The following is a 17,032-nucleotide window of genomic DNA, read 5'->3' as shown; positions in this document are numbered from 1 at the left end:
AGTTCAACAAATGGTCAGACAGGCCACTTCCTGTAAAGGAATCTCTCAGGTTTTGACCTGCCATTTGAGTTCTGTTATACTCACAGACACCATTCAAACAGTTTTAGAAAATGTAGGGTGTTTTCTATCCATATGTAATAAGTATATGCATATTCTAGTTACTGGGTAGGAGTGGTAACCAGATTAAATCGGGTATGTTTTTTATCCAGCCGTGTCAATGCTGCCCCCTAGCCCTAATAGGTTAAGTTCTCTCACATACTTTACTTCACATCAAGGAAATGTTTTACGATGAGATTGGCCCAACTCGCAACTGTTTACGGTGTCCCCTAAATCAGGTAGGCACATTCCTCCATATGATGTTGGAGTGCCCTGCAGTTAAATGCTTCTGGGGAAAAGTGACTAAATTCATTTCAAAGTGCATTATTAGATACACCCACCTAGTACCGTGTCGGACCCCCCTTTGCCTCCTGAACAGCCTGAATTCTTCAGGGCATGGAAATGTTGCTCAATTGGTATCACGGGGCCTAACGTGTGTCAGGAAAACATTCCCCACACCATTACCCACTATTACCCCACCACCACCAGCCTGTACCTTTGACACCAGGCAGGATAAGGCCATGGACTCATGATGCTTCGGCCAAATCTACTTGCACATTCTACTTGCACACATATATCACTCCAGTGTAAATTGCTAAACTGTAATTACTTCGCCACTATTGGCCTATTTATTGCCTTACCTCCTTACTTCATTTGCACAACTGTATACAGATTTTTCTATTGTGTTATTGACTGTACATTTGTTTATCCCATGTGTAACTCTGTGTTGTTGTTTTTGTTGCACTGCTTTGCTTTATCTTGGCCAGGTCGCAGTTGTAAATGAGAACTTGTTCTGAACTGGCCTACCTGGTTAAATAAAGGTAAAATAAAAAAATTAAATAAAAATCCTGACTCTGCCATCAGCATGACGCAACAGAAACTGGGATTCGTCAGATCAGGCAACATTTTTCCACTCCTCAATTGTCCAGTGTTGGTGATTGCGTGCCCACTGGATGGAGACATGTTGGCTGGGTGGGGTTGGGGGAATGGAATGGGAGGTTGGGGGAATGGGATGGGAGGTTGGGGGAATGGGATGGGAGGTTGGGGGAATGGGATGGGAGGTTGGGGGAATGGGATGGGAGGTTGGGGGAATGGCATGGGAGGTTGGGGGAATGGGATGGGAGATTGGGGGAATGGCATGGGAGGTTGGGGGAATGGCATGGGAGGTTGGGGGAATGGCATGGGAGGTTGGGGGAATGGGATGGGAGGTTGGGGGAATGGGATGGGAGGTTGGGGGTGGAGGTCCACTTATTAAATGTTTTTCTATTCCTGTTTATAGTGAATTTATTATTTCTTATTAAACTGTGTATTTCTTCGGGGGGTTTTCTTTTGAGCGGCAGCCTACAGGAACAGGTTTTATAAATGGATAACTTGAAATGCATAATGTACCTGTAACCTCCCCTCAACAAAAAATAACAAAACAAATAAACATTTTGGTCTCATAAAAATATGATGTTTCTCATGCCCTCCTCTCTCTCTCTCTCCAGTCGCTCCAGTCTGAACATGCGTGTGGACGAACCCGCGCGCCTCAACTGCCAGAGCGGCACGATCACCACTGCGATCATCAGCATCCCGACGCCCCCAGCGACCACTCCTGAGAGCGACGCCCACCCTCCACCCCCAGGCCCCGCTCTTCAGAACGTTGTGAAGGTGTCTGCGCTGTGAGAGTAAAGCGCAGCAGGACGCGCGGACAGACAGACAGATAGGATGGATAGACAGACAGACTCACTCATGCAGATAGACAGAAGGACAGTGCGAAGGATACGACAGACGAGCAGGCGAATGCTCTGAAGGCCGAGTCCCAGACTGAAGACATGGAGGACTGCCCTCTAGTGGAGATCTACTGTAATGACATGGACTTCCTGTAGAAATGGAGGATGGATTTTAGATACAGTCTACTGTAGGTGTCTGGGCGCCTCTGTATGTTTGAGTGGGCGTTTTGTGTGTGTTTGAGGGGTATAAGTGTGTGTGAGAGAAAATGTGTGTTAGAGAAAATAAAAAAGGTTTGCGTTTTTGGAATGTATGAATGAGTGTATGAAAGAGAAGCACTTGATGGGTCGCTGGAGAGATGTAGAGCAGTAAAGTCATATGTCACTCTGTACGCAGCACCTTTTTATGGTTAGTGCTTTCTGGGATCATTGGGACATCCCTACACTAAACCTTAACCCTTACCTAACCCTAACTTTAACAATAACCTTTACCTAACCTTAACCCTTACCTTAATTAACAACAACACTTACTTAACCCTAACCTTAACAATAACCCTTACCTCACCTTAACCATTTTAAATTTCAACTTCAATGGGGGTATGGATGTCCCAAGGATCCCGGATAGCAAGGACGACCTTTTTATGGTTTGGAACCTGAGTGACATTTGACCTGTCTGGTCTTTACATCGTTACAGCAGGAAACAGTGACCATATCAAAGAAAAGAACGTAGACATATTGAAATCATTAACGTTTTCCTCTGGTTTGTTTAGTTATTTATGGTTTGATTCAGTTTGACCCACTTATTCGTCGTCATAGATACATGTCACTCACCATACAAAATCTTTTTTCTTTTTGTTTTTTTTTCTCCCCAGGTATAATTTAATTTCACAGTGAAAATTCTTAACAGATCAAACTATGGTAGGTGTCTGTGTCAGAGATACTAGTGGGTTTCTTATATTTGTGAACGTGTATGTGTGTATGAGTGTGTGTGAGGTTCAGGAGCTGTCTGTAGTTTAGCTCTTTCTGTAAGTGTCCGTGGCTCTGTATATGTGTGACTAGCTGCCACTCATGGAAAGCTCGTGTACATATTTCTGTCCAAAATTCTCAGCTGGAAGCCTTTTACACAATATGTGCCTGTTTCGTTTGAGTAAATTCTTGATTTTATTTCTCTTTTTTTTTGTAGGTCGGTTTCCCTCCCTTTGCTTTCCTCTGGGTTCTAGTTGTAGATATTCAACAGACCTTTTATGTAAACTTGCTTCATTCTCCAACACCAAGACCAAAAAGGTTGTACTTAAACTTAAACCACGTCTAACTAAAAGCACAAGGTGTTTGCTGAGAATTTCTGACAGAGATCTGTCCAGAGCCTGGGTTATATTGTGAATAGAATATTTTGTAATATTTTCCCATTGTTTGGCAGAGCCAGTGAAGCTGTTCTCTCTCTCTTTCTCTCTCGTTGTCGTCCTGTGTATCTCTCTCTCGTTGTCGTCCTGTTGTATCCTTCCCTCCGTTCTGTGTGAAGAACAATATGCTTTTGGTAGTTGTTTTTAGTCGTCAATGTTTTCTCCCCAAACTCAGCTGGCATTTTTCAAAGTTGTTGGGTGTCTGTAATCTTCTATGTGGATAGAAACTTGGTGTTTGTACTTTTTCTGTGGCCTTCCATGTTTTTCCCCTGGGACATTCTAGGACTTAAATGTTTTATTTTTTTCCTGGAGAACTTGAACCTGGGACATCTGTTGTCATGGTGACCACAGAGACATGGAGGACTGGATGACACCCACCCATGGACCTAAACCAACCTTAACATCTAAAACTAGCCATTTATCTTCTGGGTTACAGGGTCTGAAATGTCTCTTTACCAGAGACTAGAGTTGGGCTCAGTTCATTTCAGTATATTCAGACTGAATTCAGACCCCAACCCTTCCAGAGATACAGGCACACAAAGGGGCAATGCAGAGTAGATCCATGGCATCTATCTACGACATGACACAGGACCTGTGAACCAACCAAACCAAAAGGGTTCAACTATGTTGGATCAGGAAGTTAATAGTATTGTTTATTTAGTGGATGACCTGCATTTGTAAGCACAGGTATTGTTACTTTAGAATTCGATGATGTATTCCGTGACCATAGCTCCCAGGATCTAGTATAGACCCAGTCGTTATGGGAACGTTGTGATCTTGCCCTCCTGTAGGGAAAACAATCTGTGCTTAACTACAGTGCATTCGGAAAGTATTCAGATCCCTTGACTTTTTTTAAATGTTGTTACAGCCTTATTATAAAATTGATTCAATAAAAAATGTCCTCAATCTACACACAATACCCCATAACGACAAAGCGAAACCAGGTTTTTCTCAATTTTTACAAATGTATTCAAAATAAAAACCAGAAATACCTTTTTTGCGTAAGTATTCAAGACCCTTTGCTATGAATCTTGAAATTGAGCTCATGTGCATCCGGTTTCCATTGATCATCCTTGAGATGTTTCTACAACTTGATTGGAGTCCACTTGTGGTAAATTCAATTGATTGGACATGATTTAGAAAGGCACACACCTGTCTATATAAGGTCCCACAGTTGACAGTGCATGTCAGAGCAAAAACCAACCCATGAGGTGGAAGGAATTGTCCGTAGAGCTTCGAGACAGGATTGTGTCGAGGCACAGATCTGGGGAAGGGTACCAAAAAATGTCTGCAGCATTGAAGATCCCCAAGAACACAGTGGCCTCCATCATTCTTAAATAGAAGAAGTTTGGAACCACCAAGACTCTTCCTAGAGCTGGCCACCCGGCAAAACTGAGCAATTGGGGGAGAAGGGAGATGACCAAGAACCCAATGGTCACTCTGACAGAGCTAAATAGTTCTCTGTGGAGATGGGAGAACCTTCCAGAAGGACAACCATCTCTGCAGCACTCAACCAATCAGGCCCTTATGGTAGAGTAGCCAGACGGAAGTCACTCCTCAGTAAAAGGCACTTCAGCCCGCTTGGAGTTTGCCAAAAGCACCTAAAGGACTCTCAGACCATGAGAAACAAGATTCTATGGTCTGATGAAACCAAGATTGAAATCTTTGGCCTGAATGCCAAGCGTCACGTCTGGAGGAAACCTGGCACCATCCCTACAATGAAGCATGGTGGTGGCAGCATCATGCTGTGGGGATGTTTTTCAGCAGCAGGGACTGGGAGACTAGTCAGGATCGAGGGAAAGATAAACGGAGCAAAGTACAGAGAGATCCTTGATGAAAACCTGCTCCAGAGCACTGAGGACCTCAGACTGGGGCAAAGCTTCCAACAGGTTAGCAATGTAAGCACACAGCCAAGACAACGCAGGAGTGGCTTCGGGACAACTCTCTGAATGTCCTTGAGTGGCCCAGCCAGAACCCAGACTTGAACTCAATCGAACATCTCTGGAGAGACCTGAAAATAGCTGTGCAGCAACGCTCCCCATCCAACTTGACAGAGCTTGAGAGGATCTGTAGAAAATAATGGGAGAAACTCCTCAAATACAGGTGTGCCAAGCTTGTAGAGTTATACCAAAGAAGACTCGAGGCTGTAATCTCTGCCAAAGGTGCTTCAACAAAGTACTGAGTAAAGGGTCTGAATACCTATGTAAATGGTATTAAAGTTGTTGTTTTTTTAGACATTTGCAAAAAAATCTAAAAACGTGTTTTTGATTTGTCATTATGGGGTAGTGTGTGTAGATTAATGGAGGGGGGACAATTTAATCATTTTTAGAATAAGGCTGTAATATAACAAAATGTGGAAAAAGTCAAGGGGTCTGAATACTTTCCAAATGCACTGTAAGTTACTCACTTGGCTCACACAAAAACTTGACCTTTTTCAAACGCAATTTTCTTGTTGTCTGCTTGTTTTAGTCAATTACAAAACTAAATTTAAGAGAAGTACAACATGTCTAAAGATTACTTTCCAACATGGCCTGCTCCCTAGCGTTCTTACTACTTAGAAAAACATAATATTTGTAGGGCTTCCCTCATGCCCCTTTTCATGACGATGCTAGCAGCCACTTGAATGCTAGCCATCTACCGACCGGAACATTAAGCTAGCCAAGACCAACAACACAAACAAAAGACCATACAGCTACAAGCAGTTAGTGGAGTTACAAACGAATGGTACTAAACAAGTTAAATGTCTTACCTGTGATTAAATGTTTTCCATACACATAGATACGTGTAGCCTACTTGGACACCGCGTCCCCACACCGAATAGCCTGAAGCCACATGGCTCTTCTCGCAGGCTGTATTTCCTTATGTGGGAGCATTGCGAACCGTAGGTTGGGATTTTTGACCTGGCTACATGTACATTGAACGAGGTTGCCAATTTTACAATGGGGGTCAATAGGAAATAATGTTGGTTTTCCCCATTTTGTGGGCCTGGTCGAGGGGAAATCCGACTAGGACTATTAGTGTACGCGTAATACAGTCAGACGTTCTCTGTCACAGAGCAAACATTACGAAACAAGCACAGGCAGACACTTTTCCAAAGTGAATTACATCATACTCACAGTTTCCAGGCCTGGTTGTAACACTATTTTAATTAGATTGACAGAAAAGCGGTGTACAACAGCGGTCTGTAAAAGTAGGTTCACCGTTATTGGGTTGAAATAGAAAAGTGTTATCACAAGTCCTGCATACCATGACTTAAATCAAATAAAAAGGCTGACTTTGCAGTCTAGCCTACCATGACACTGTGGGGGGGGGGGCAGTGATCAAACACACAATACTCCCCTAAAAAGTGTCAAATTATTGTTATCTTTTCCCTAATGATTAACACTAAGGTCTGTTATTGTGTCAGTCCTCTCTCTTCTTTTTTTGTTTTCCTTTCCCTTAGCCAACTTGTCTTTTCTTCGGCTCAGTCTCTCCGTCACTCTTTGCTTTCCCCTTCCTGTCGTTGTTGACACTAATGCTGTGCGTATCCTGTCAGTCGTTGATTATTATTTATGACCTTGTCTTGTGTCCCGACTGTGAAAACGCCTGATAAAAACATCTATATCTGCCGAAACCACCTCTGACTCTGTCTCTTTTATGTCATCCACTAACAGACATTGGGGGTGGTGGGATGTAGTGTGTGTGTGGGGGGTGGGGGGGGGGGGTGATGACAGTAAGAACAGACGCTAAACAGTCATACCCCTCATAAGAGCATCGTTACGGCACATACTGTACAATCCCATCAGCTATTGTCTATTCAATTCATACATCTATACATGTGATAAAAAAGGCTACCAGCCTGGCTAGCATGTTTTAATATTTACCTGAATAAACTCAGGTAAAGACCCCAAAAGTGAGCTAGTTTATTTACACATGATGATAGAATTCTCAATTGTATGAAATTATACTGTGCTGATTGGGCACTACAATTGAATCCTCTGCAGACCTACCTTGACTTCTGTCCAGGGGTCCCAGTTCTCAGTCCTCCCAGTCCTGGGCCTGGATCGATTCCTCAGCTCCTGCAGTGGAGTGAGGAGAGCAGCTTGCTGAACTCAGAGCGGAACTGTCTGTTGACCATGGTGTAGATGAGGTCTCCAGCTCCTTCAAGACCCAGAAAAGGGGAAGGGGGGGGGGTGCAGGGACAGGGGCAGAGAGGAGGGGAGAGGAAATAGGAAAACGGGAGAGTGAGGGGGCAAAGGGAAAGAGGATGGGAAAGAAGAGGGGATGAAAGAGAAGGCAACAAAATTAAACACAGTAAAAGTTGCAAATGAATATGAAAGCTGTAAAGACACATTTTCATGATTTAGCCTACTCACTGAGTCTCTGCCCCTCGTCACGATGACGTGTATTAGCAGAATCACAACCATGGGCATCCAGAAGAGAGTGAAGGTGATGACCCAAAGCGCTTGGCCAGTTTCCCCTCTGTCCTCTTCTGTCCCCTCTCCCTAGCAGTGGGGGTGAGGATACACACGGCCCCCACTCTCTCCTGAGCTTTCTCCGCTGCAGGGGTGCTGGACTCCTCGGACACTGTGATCACCGTGCACCGTGGGAGTTGCAGATTCCGCGACGCTCCAGCCGCGGGTAAGGATTTGAACGTGTGCCGCGGTGCTGAAACAACAGAGTTCTGCCAACTCCAGATGTGCCTCGACACAGAGGGCCTCAGCTGAATCCCGCGGTCTGACACTTTGTTACCGTGTTGCCTGACTACTTTAAATATCCGCACGTAGTGAATAACTATTAAAGTTAGGCTGCAGCTCCACACTGGAACCAAAATATACGCGCCAAACGGGTCCGAGGGTTTGTCTACGTGACGACGGCACATCATGTAAAACAGATAGCGTCTGGCCAGAGGCAACGAAAGGATGGCTAGAAGTAACCCGAAAGCCCAGATGGCGAGGATCCAAACCTGAGTCCTGGCCTTCGTCTTCTTGTTGTGAAGCGGGAAATTGATGGGCTGGAACCATTCTATGCTGATGCTGACCAGGGTGAGCAGCTGAACGCAACTGCAGAGGGCATTGGTTGAACTGCTGCAGGGAGCAAAGCAAGATCGACTGCGGCACCTCCTCTCGCCTCCCCTCCAGTAGCACAGACAGCAGCAAGATTCGGGGCGTCCAGAGAGCATTTCAATAGGTCGTTGGCGGTCAGGTTTACCAGGAGAGCGTTGTTGGCAGTCTGCACAGTCTTAGTCCTGTACATCACCCAGCACACCAACAGGTTCCCCGGCAGTCCCAGGAGAATAGTCAGGCTCAACACCAGATAGTTGAACACCGTGTCCACTCGTGCCTCACGGCCCAGTGTGGTTCCGTTCAAAGCGTTGTCCATCACTGTACAGTACAGCTGAAATGTCCTATACTGTACAGTTTGTCTCGCCTTTTCTCTCCATCTCTGTTATCACACAGGCATATCTGCGTCACTTGTAGCCAACATACAAACGTCAAGCTGGTCTTTTGTCTTTATTTAAAGAAGCACACGTCCATGCCCAACGATGGAAGTCTCGGCACCGCGAGCATTTACATAGAAATTGGTAGATTTTTTCCCTCCTTTTACCTGTTTGGATATGACCTAAAATAAGCCATCAACAACCCAGGTGATATTTCAACTCCTTCCATTGATGGTCAACAGTTCCTCATTTACTTTACTCAAAACTTTGCAGTTAAAACAAAATGTAAAATGTCTCCCAAACCTGCAGACAGCCATTCTCCTAGCCCTTTCTCCTCTCACCAGGCAGCACAGAGCAAACAGAATACTTTTGATAGCAGCATCCTTGGCCTAGCTAGCCGATGACACACCACAGGTCAATGGGGTGAATTGGTCATCATTTAAAGTGTGTTCTGTGATTGAGTGGCATATTGAGGGAGAGACTGTTCCAAGCCTGATTTGATGAGCAGGGCTTTGCTGGCTGATTGGAGTATTCAGGTTTGGTCCGTGTGACCTTGCTGTTCTAGCCTGTGTTGTTCTGAGGTTGATGACTGAGCATTTTGCAAGAATACCATCATGGCTGCATTTACACAGGTAGCCCAATTCTGATCTTTTTTTTCTCTCCAATAATTGGTCTTTTGACCAATCACATCAGATCTTTTTCCAAACTGATTGGATTTAAAAAAAATTAAATTAATAATCAGAATTGGTCTGCCTGTGTAAACGCAGCCCATGTTCTTCTCTGTGTTTCTGGAATAAGATGGAGGAAAAAAACTATACTATATTATAGGGAATGACAAGGGGCATCAAATAAGGTCTGAAAGGAGGCATATTGAACAAAGGTATCTTTATTACAAAAATACGTACACATGTACACAAAGTAGGCATAATAATAATGCATGTACTAAAGTCATTCATTTACCATGCAATAATATTATCATAAGTCCACTATTTTACATTCAAAATTAAAGACCAAAACGTGTACAGCAAAATAACATTGTTACGTGGAAATCAGTGATTTCCTTAAAATAACTGAAAAAATGATTCATGTTTGTTCACCGTTTGCTGCTCCTACAAAGAGATCTTTAAAGTTTTAACCATCTTTAACTTTGTTTCACTGATAACAGCAGACATTGTGTATAGAAAAACTTCTGCTAGACATGAGCTAAACTCACTTTCTCTGGTCTACGTGTGAAGCCCTGTGTTAGTGTTTTAACAGTTCCTCCATGTACACAGAGTTCATACGGTAGGCAGCCATCCAGCTGGACGCCATACTGTGGTAGCCATGGTAACCCTGGTGGTGAGAGGGGGGCATGGAGGCGTAGTAATCCTCCCAAGCGCTGTAGTAGGCCCTCCAGTAGCCCTCATAACCCTCACCATCCTCCTCCACTACCTCACTCCCTCTGTCCCTCTTCCTCTCACTCCCTCGATTCTCAGGCACCTTCCTCTCCTCTAAAATCTCTCTCTTCTCCCCTTTGACTTTCTTAGCTGTCTCCCTACTCCACTGGTGTGCTGTAGCCTCTCTGCCCTTTGCCTTCCACAACAAAGGTTCACCCTCCCCGGGGTTTGTACTCACAGCTCTCCCCTCTGGTCTGGGAGATCTGTGGTGGCTAGGATGGGGTACACACGGTGAGTTGGGTTGGCTTCTAGGTGGCGCAAACTTTGGTTTCCTGGCCCCATCCATGACTGTGGATTGCTGTGCAGATTGAGTTTGAATCGGAATGATCGGTTGGTGTTCAGCTCCTCTGGTCTGATCTGTGGAGCTCTGCGTTGACTCGTCAGCTTGCCGGTCTTCCTCCATGTCCGAGTCAGAGCTGGACCCATCAGAAGTAGACTCCAAAGGTGAGGGGTCAGAGTTCGTCTTTAGAGGCAGCTGTGTGGGTGTTGGTGGACGCTCTCCGTTCCGTGTCATGTGTGTGTGTGTGAGTGGCACATCGTCATTCTGGAGTGTGTGAGACTCCTCGTAGCCGTGCTGACCGTTAAATCCCTCGCCGTCGTCTCCGTGACCTCTGAACTGTCGGATGACCTCCACCGTCCTTCCCAGCCCCTCCCTGATGAAGCTCTGGAAGTCCAGCTCTGCCTCCTGGAAGGTCATGATCCCTGACCTTTGACTCTTGAAGGCGCTGAGCGGAGGGATCTTTGGCAGGGCATCCTGTTGCTCTTTACGGGAGAGAGCTAGGGAGGCCCCAGGGACTACTGAAGCCTTGGGAGGGGGTAGGAGGACATCCAGGGCAGGGGATGCATTTTTGGGCTTCGGCCCAGTCTTAGCCCCAGGCCTGGCTGTGTGCTGGCTCTTACATGGTCGGCTGGGTTCAGTGCCCTCTGGGTGGACAGGGCTGGGGTCCTGATCCCTGATGGGTTTAGGGGCTGGGGCTTCAGTCTTAGCCCGTCTCCTTCTCTCTGTCTTGGGGAACACCTGGGAATTAGTCCCTGGTGTCAGGGCCTCCACAGTGATATCCCAGTCACAGGGCTCCTGCATCAGCCCTGGCTCTATGGGGTCTGGAGGAGTGATGATGGGGTTAGGAGATCCATCACAATAACAAAGCAACACCACACACATGCTCCATTTGTAAAAAGATGAGAAAAAAAATCCACAATCTGATCTATGACTGAAAGCAAAGGTCACAAGGACATTCAGATCTTACCTGGTAGAGCACAAATAATCAGGTTGCACTTCTGAGCGATGGCCATCATCTTGTTCTCCTCCTCACCATGGCAACAGTAGGTCACCGCCAGCCCGTGTGTACCTGGGACAAAAGAGAAAACACTCCTTATGAGGACCCATTCACAACAGCTAGCAGGTGTATATAAAAGAGGGAGAGGTAAAACAAAGTCGAGTTCTGACAACAGAAGGACGCCACTCCAGCCAGCCTGAGGTTGTCATGACGACCCAGAGAGTTTGTAGTCACCTAGAGGGTTCTGTCTATCACCTCCACACACACACGGCTGAGTGATTAGCCAACCTGTTGACCTTGGGACCAGTCAGACCTTGGGACCCAGGGACCGAGTGCTACAGCTAGTCTCTGCTAGCAGTGTAATACAGACACCAGGACCAGACTGATGTCCTAGCCCTGTGATGGCGGTATAACGGCTCTGTTGACAGGCAGAACTCACCAAAGCGTCCGGCTCGTCCTATACGGTGCATGTAGGTCTCCCAGTCCTGAGGAACATCCAGGTTGATCACCAGATTTACCTTCTCAGCATCTATACCCCTGGAGGTCTGGAAGAGAAGAGGATGGAGAGGGGGAGGCTGCTTTTAGCGAGACATTTGTGAGGATAGGAGAGCCCTTTGTGAGGTTATTGTGGAGATGAGGTAGGTGTGAGGTCATGTAGCTGAAACACTCACCAGGTCAGTAGAGATGAGTACTCTACACTGGTACTGCTTCAGTTTAGACATGGCCTCCATTCGCTGGTCCTGACTCAGACTACCTACACACACATTAGACCATTGTACACCACATCACATCTGATTCAGTTTTATTATGGCAGTAGACTAGTAGTAGTAGTAACAGTAGAATCTAGTAAGAGTCATGTACTCTAGTATAGTCCTGGCCCACTCTCACCTGAGATACAGACAGCAGGAAGGCCCTTCGAGGACAGGATGTCTGCTAAATGCTGAGCCCTGCAGGGATGAAAACCATAAGAAATTATTGAACAAAAAGAAAAACGCAACAAACTACACTGCAAAACAAATGACTGTTGACAGTTATTCAGAAAGCTAGTTGATGTTACAGTAACCCTCCAGCTGAGGGTCCTACCTGGTGTGCAGGTTGGAGAACACCAGAGCTTGATTGAAGGGAACTTTACTGAACAGCTCCAGCAGGAGCAGAACCTTCTCCTCAAACACCTTATGGGGCATGGCATGGGAGCGCACCAGCCTGTAGTACTGCTTCAAACCTGATGGGGGCAGAATACACACCTCAGGGAAATAAAACACACACAATCTTCTTGCTAATCATGACCCAAAATCATGGAATATCTGTGTGTCTGTCTGGGACGTGATGCCTGCTGTACCTGGATGTTACTGGTTGAGCTGTGATACTGACCTATGAGTCCGGGGTCGGAGGGGTTAAGTCTGACGAAGGTGGGCTCTCTCATGTAGTGGGCCAGGTGCTGGGCAAGGGATTCTGGGTAGGTGGCAGACAGGGCCAACATCTGTTTGTTGACCGGTAGAGAGGAGAAGATCCAACTAGAGATAGAATTAGGAATAAAAATATTATAATGGACATGAACCTTCTTATGATTGTATAAAACGTCAGCTATTTTGGTAAGGGTGGGGCATGGCCAATAGCGCAGTCTCCAAACAAACATTTTAAAGGCCCGCCTTTTGGCCACAGAGACAAAATCTTGCTGTTTTAAAGCTAATTTCTTTACATTTACGTCATTTAGCAGACGCTCTTATCCAGAGCGACTTACAAATTGGTGCATTCACCTTATGATATCCTTTAAAAAATAATAACTTCTCTATATCTCTTTAGTCATTTCAGTTTACACTGAAAACATTTTAGCATGCTGAAAATTATTATATATATTTTTTAAAAAGCCACTGCTAAATGAATATGGGAAAGACTGATGACAATATTTTAGGGTGACAATTCTATTACATCATTTCTGATATTACATGCCTTACTTTTTATCCTGCATGAGTAAAAGCAGGAAATGCATCACCTATGCCTTTGTCATTAATTCCAATTAGACTGGTTTGGATGTCTCCCTGACCACAATGGCTGCCATTTTCAGTCCATTTTGGCTCTTTAAGCGTTTAGACGCTCTAGTAATTTAATAGGATCTCTATGAGACAGACAGATAACAGTCAGGTGGAGTTGATCGAACACCAGTGTGTGTGTGTGTCTCACTTGATCTGGTCCTGGAAGCTGCCTTCCTCCAGCAGTTTGTCAGCCTCGTCCAGCACAAACAGACGGATGCTGGAGGTAACCAAAAGACCCAGCTCAATCAGCTGCTTGATACGTCCTGGCCAGGGAAGAACACATTGATATACAATTAGACTTATGCCACTGTTTGATACACATGATACTGTTGCCATGGTTATTTACCTATAAGACAAAGGAACTGTATAGGTTTGCCTATAGTCACTGACCTGGTGATCCCACAGCGATGTGGCACTTCTTGAGACTGATCTTGTCCTGGCTGACGGGCGTCCCCCCAATGAAGACATGACACTGCAGGCCCTCCATGGCACTGCCTATAGCCATGACCACAGAGTGGATCTGCACTGCTATCTCACGAGTCGGGGCAAGCACCAGCACCTGTCACAGGAAGGGAAATCTTGGTCAATGCACAATGTCCATCCTATGTCAAAGATTTTCCTGTAATCTGTCCAAATATAGAGTCAAGCAAACAGATGTCAGAGATGACATTCAACCTTGACATGTGAAATGAATGCATGTCTCTTATGATAAATTGAGTGATTTGAGTCACCTGTGTCGTAGTGTTCTCCATTACCAGAGAGTCCAGGGCGATGGCAGAGAACACACAGGTCTTCCCTGTGCCAGACTTCGCCTGCACAATCAGATCTGAAATACAGCACACAGACATGAGGAATGCAGGTTGCCAGCTTCCTGTCCTAAATAGCTATCTGTAAATATTCTGTAAACACTTGCACACGTGCGCATGCATCAGGTGACAAACACCTGAGAGCCATGCATGTGAGCCTGACATCACCTAATAGTCTTTAAGGCTAAATCAATACCGCCCGACAAGGCAACATCCGTCCGTTTTCGCGTTTCAATATCGTGGGCAGAATTTGAAGAGGAAGTGAGACACCCCACTTGCTGTTTTCTTCTGGTTCAATTTAACAGGAGGCGTGGACTCGAGTCACAAATATGATGACTTGCAACTCGACTTTGACACCAATGACTCATGGCTTGACTTGGACTTGAGCCTTATGACTCGCCCTGACTTGATACCCTCCTCCCCAAGCCAATATTAAAAATGATACTATTAAAAAAAAAAATGTGCATCGCATCAACTTTTCATTAATGTACTACAGCTTGAGAAAAAGTTGTGCGTGGCAGTGCAGAGGAATGTCGGCGGGTGAATTCAGATGGAGCCCTTGGAAAGATGATACCCCAAATTATTATTTTCGGATATAAAGACGACGCTGTATCAACAAAAAACGGATTGCAACTGGCAAAACATGGGGGAAGAAAATTACAGACGGAGAAGCAAACAATTTCCAACTTTGTTCGACGTTTGAAGCTGCACAAAGAACGGTAAGTCGTGGCTAATATAGCCGACATCTATATATTTTATTACTTTACTAGTGTATCATGTAGTCTAACGTAATGCTAAATCAATGAGCCTCCACACAGTCAGTCAGTGCGGGAACGTGATCATTGCACCCAAGATTGAGCTACAACTGGCTAGGCAGCTGGTAGCCTAAATCCTGCTTGATGTTACTGCTGTTCCTAAAACCATTGACATACGTTAGCCTACTGTAACCACACACAGAGAGTGTGTGTGTGTGTGTGTGTGTGTTAAGGTTGGGTGATTGCGTACAAGCCTACATCGCCCGATTGCGCCCCATAGCCATCCTCGATAGTCTATCACTATTGGGGGGGGGTCTTTCTCATGGCTACCCATGTATTTCCATGGAAATATAACGTTTATTTGGAAAGTAATAAATATAGAGATATCTTTAAACGCATTCATGATTTGCGTAAATGTAATATACTAATTATGACTCTTGTTAAAAATATGAAATGGTATTGCATTTGGTGAAGAGCACATTATGACTTGTTTAGGACTCAAAACTCAAAGTTTAGGACTTGAGACTTGACTCGGACTTGCCTGTCTTGACTTGGGACTTGAGTGTTAAGACTTACTTGTGACTTGTAAAACAATGACTTGGTCCCACCGCTGCAATTTAAATCAATGAACTAAGTAGACCAGACCCAGCTGCTATTGCATTGGTGTCTATGGGAGACAATGATAAGAGCCCTGAGTGAACCATCTTCATTTATCCAGCATCTTTGGTTATTAAATGTAACAAAACATTATTTATAAAAAGCGATCTATTAATATTTTTTGGGGGAACACTATAATTTGTTTACAAGCATGATAACTGTACTTTTAATTTATGGTTGACGCAGCTTGTTGGCAAATCGGCGTTTCTCAACGAGTTCAAAGCACGTGAATGCATCCAACTGGTATTTACGACTTTCCAACTGGTAACTTCCAACATCCCACTTGGTTATCAACACAGCATAAATTCAAATGAGAGTCTATCTGAAATTCTGACTTGTAAACAGACTATAATACAGGAAGTTAGGTGGTTAAGACATACAATTTCTGGCTACTGGCTAGCTAGCTAAGATGTAACGTTAACTACAGTAGACGCTGACGACCAGATCATACCGAGTCCACATCGCCCCAACGGAATGGCTTTGAGCTGGATTGGAGACGGTTTCTTGAATCCAGAAGCCGCCAGTCCATCGAGCACAGGCTTCGACAACAACAGGGCGTTGAAGTCGATACCGCCCGACAAGACAACATCATCAGTCCGTTTTCGCGTTTCAATATCGTGGGCAGCCTTCTTCATTGAGGAAGCCATGTTTCAAACAAACCCGGTAGTATCGCGAGATGTTGCTGTTTCTCGTTATTACACGTTTTCTTTTTTGTCTCCCTGTTCTCAACCTTTTGTCGCCATCTACTGTACGGTCAAAGATGGTGGATAAATGAAGAATGCTTAAGGGGGTGGCTCTCCTGTAGACACCAGTTCGATAGCAGCAGGGTCTGGTCTATGTGGTTTACTGAGCATTGTATTGGTCAATAAAGTGTGTCCATTGTTTTATTTTTGTAATGTCTATTCTTAGTCAGAGTCCTATGAGTCAGAGGGAAAATCTCAATTGCATACTCCTCACGTCCTCTCTCCTCGTCTCCTTCTCCAAACCCATTGGTTGAGAAAGCAAGAGGCCCGCCCCTCTGACCTTCTCCTCCAATGGGTTTTGAGAAGGAGACGAGGAGAGAGGACGTGAGGAGTATGTAATTTAGATCTTCCCAGTGCAACGTCTCTTAACATTTATTTAGCTGATGTCATCCATAAAATCTGCAACTTTTAATGATAATACCACATAACTTTTCTTATTATCCAATAACACACACACACACACAGATACATACATGGTGAGAGAAAGAGGGGGGATAAGTCAATTTTAGGCTATCAGAAGGCTACTTATATTTTAGGCTACCAGGTCTCTCACCACAAGCAATTATGTCAAACTATGGGTGTTCAAGGAAGTCATCACTTAATGGTTTTCTCATACTTCTCCTCTGAACATTTGAATAGGGAGGCCTGTCATTGGTCAGCTGCCGACAAGTAAACTGTCCCTGCGAGAGGCGACGACCCGT

At 45.0% G+C, this 17,032-nt stretch overlaps 2 protein-coding genes across 4 annotated transcripts in view; one reads left to right on the top strand and one right to left on the bottom strand.

Moving 5' to 3' along the window:
- Positions 1-4,165, top strand: part of kcnd3 (potassium voltage-gated channel, Shal-related subfamily, member 3) — a 346,737-nt gene extending 342,572 nt beyond the window's left edge. For all 3 annotated transcript variants that reach the window (XM_045692984.1, XM_014134607.2, XM_014134606.2), the window contains one exon: positions 1,584-4,165. In XM_045692984.1, coding sequence (XP_045548940.1) covers positions 1,584-1,761 — 178 coding nt within the window. In that variant the 3' untranslated portion in view covers positions 1,762-4,165. The remainder of the gene's footprint in view (positions 1-1,583) is intronic.
- Positions 4,166-9,494: 5,329 nt separating this feature from the next.
- On the bottom strand, positions 9,495-16,252 carry ddx20 (DEAD (Asp-Glu-Ala-Asp) box polypeptide 20). Its single transcript, XM_014134605.2, has 11 exons — positions 16,040-16,252; positions 14,102-14,196; positions 13,761-13,929; positions 13,519-13,633; positions 12,709-12,851; positions 12,421-12,559; positions 12,226-12,284; positions 12,009-12,091; positions 11,777-11,882; positions 11,308-11,409; positions 9,495-11,161 (listed from the first exon to the last, which is right to left on the bottom strand). Exons 1-11 carry the CDS (start codon positions 16,233-16,235, stop codon positions 9,867-9,869), a joined length of 2,502 nt encoding a protein of 833 aa, XP_013990080.1. The 5' UTR covers positions 16,236-16,252; the 3' UTR covers positions 9,495-9,866.
- Between the last annotated feature and the right edge of the window lie 780 nt (positions 16,253-17,032).

The sequence above is a fragment of the Salmo salar genome, chromosome ssa13 (assembly GCF_905237065.1).
Source record: "Salmo salar chromosome ssa13, Ssal_v3.1, whole genome shotgun sequence".
NCBI lineage: Eukaryota > Metazoa > Chordata > Actinopteri > Salmoniformes > Salmonidae > Salmo > Salmo salar.
The sequence above is the reverse complement of the archived record's forward strand: the minus strand, read 5'-3'. Positions and strand labels throughout refer to the sequence as shown.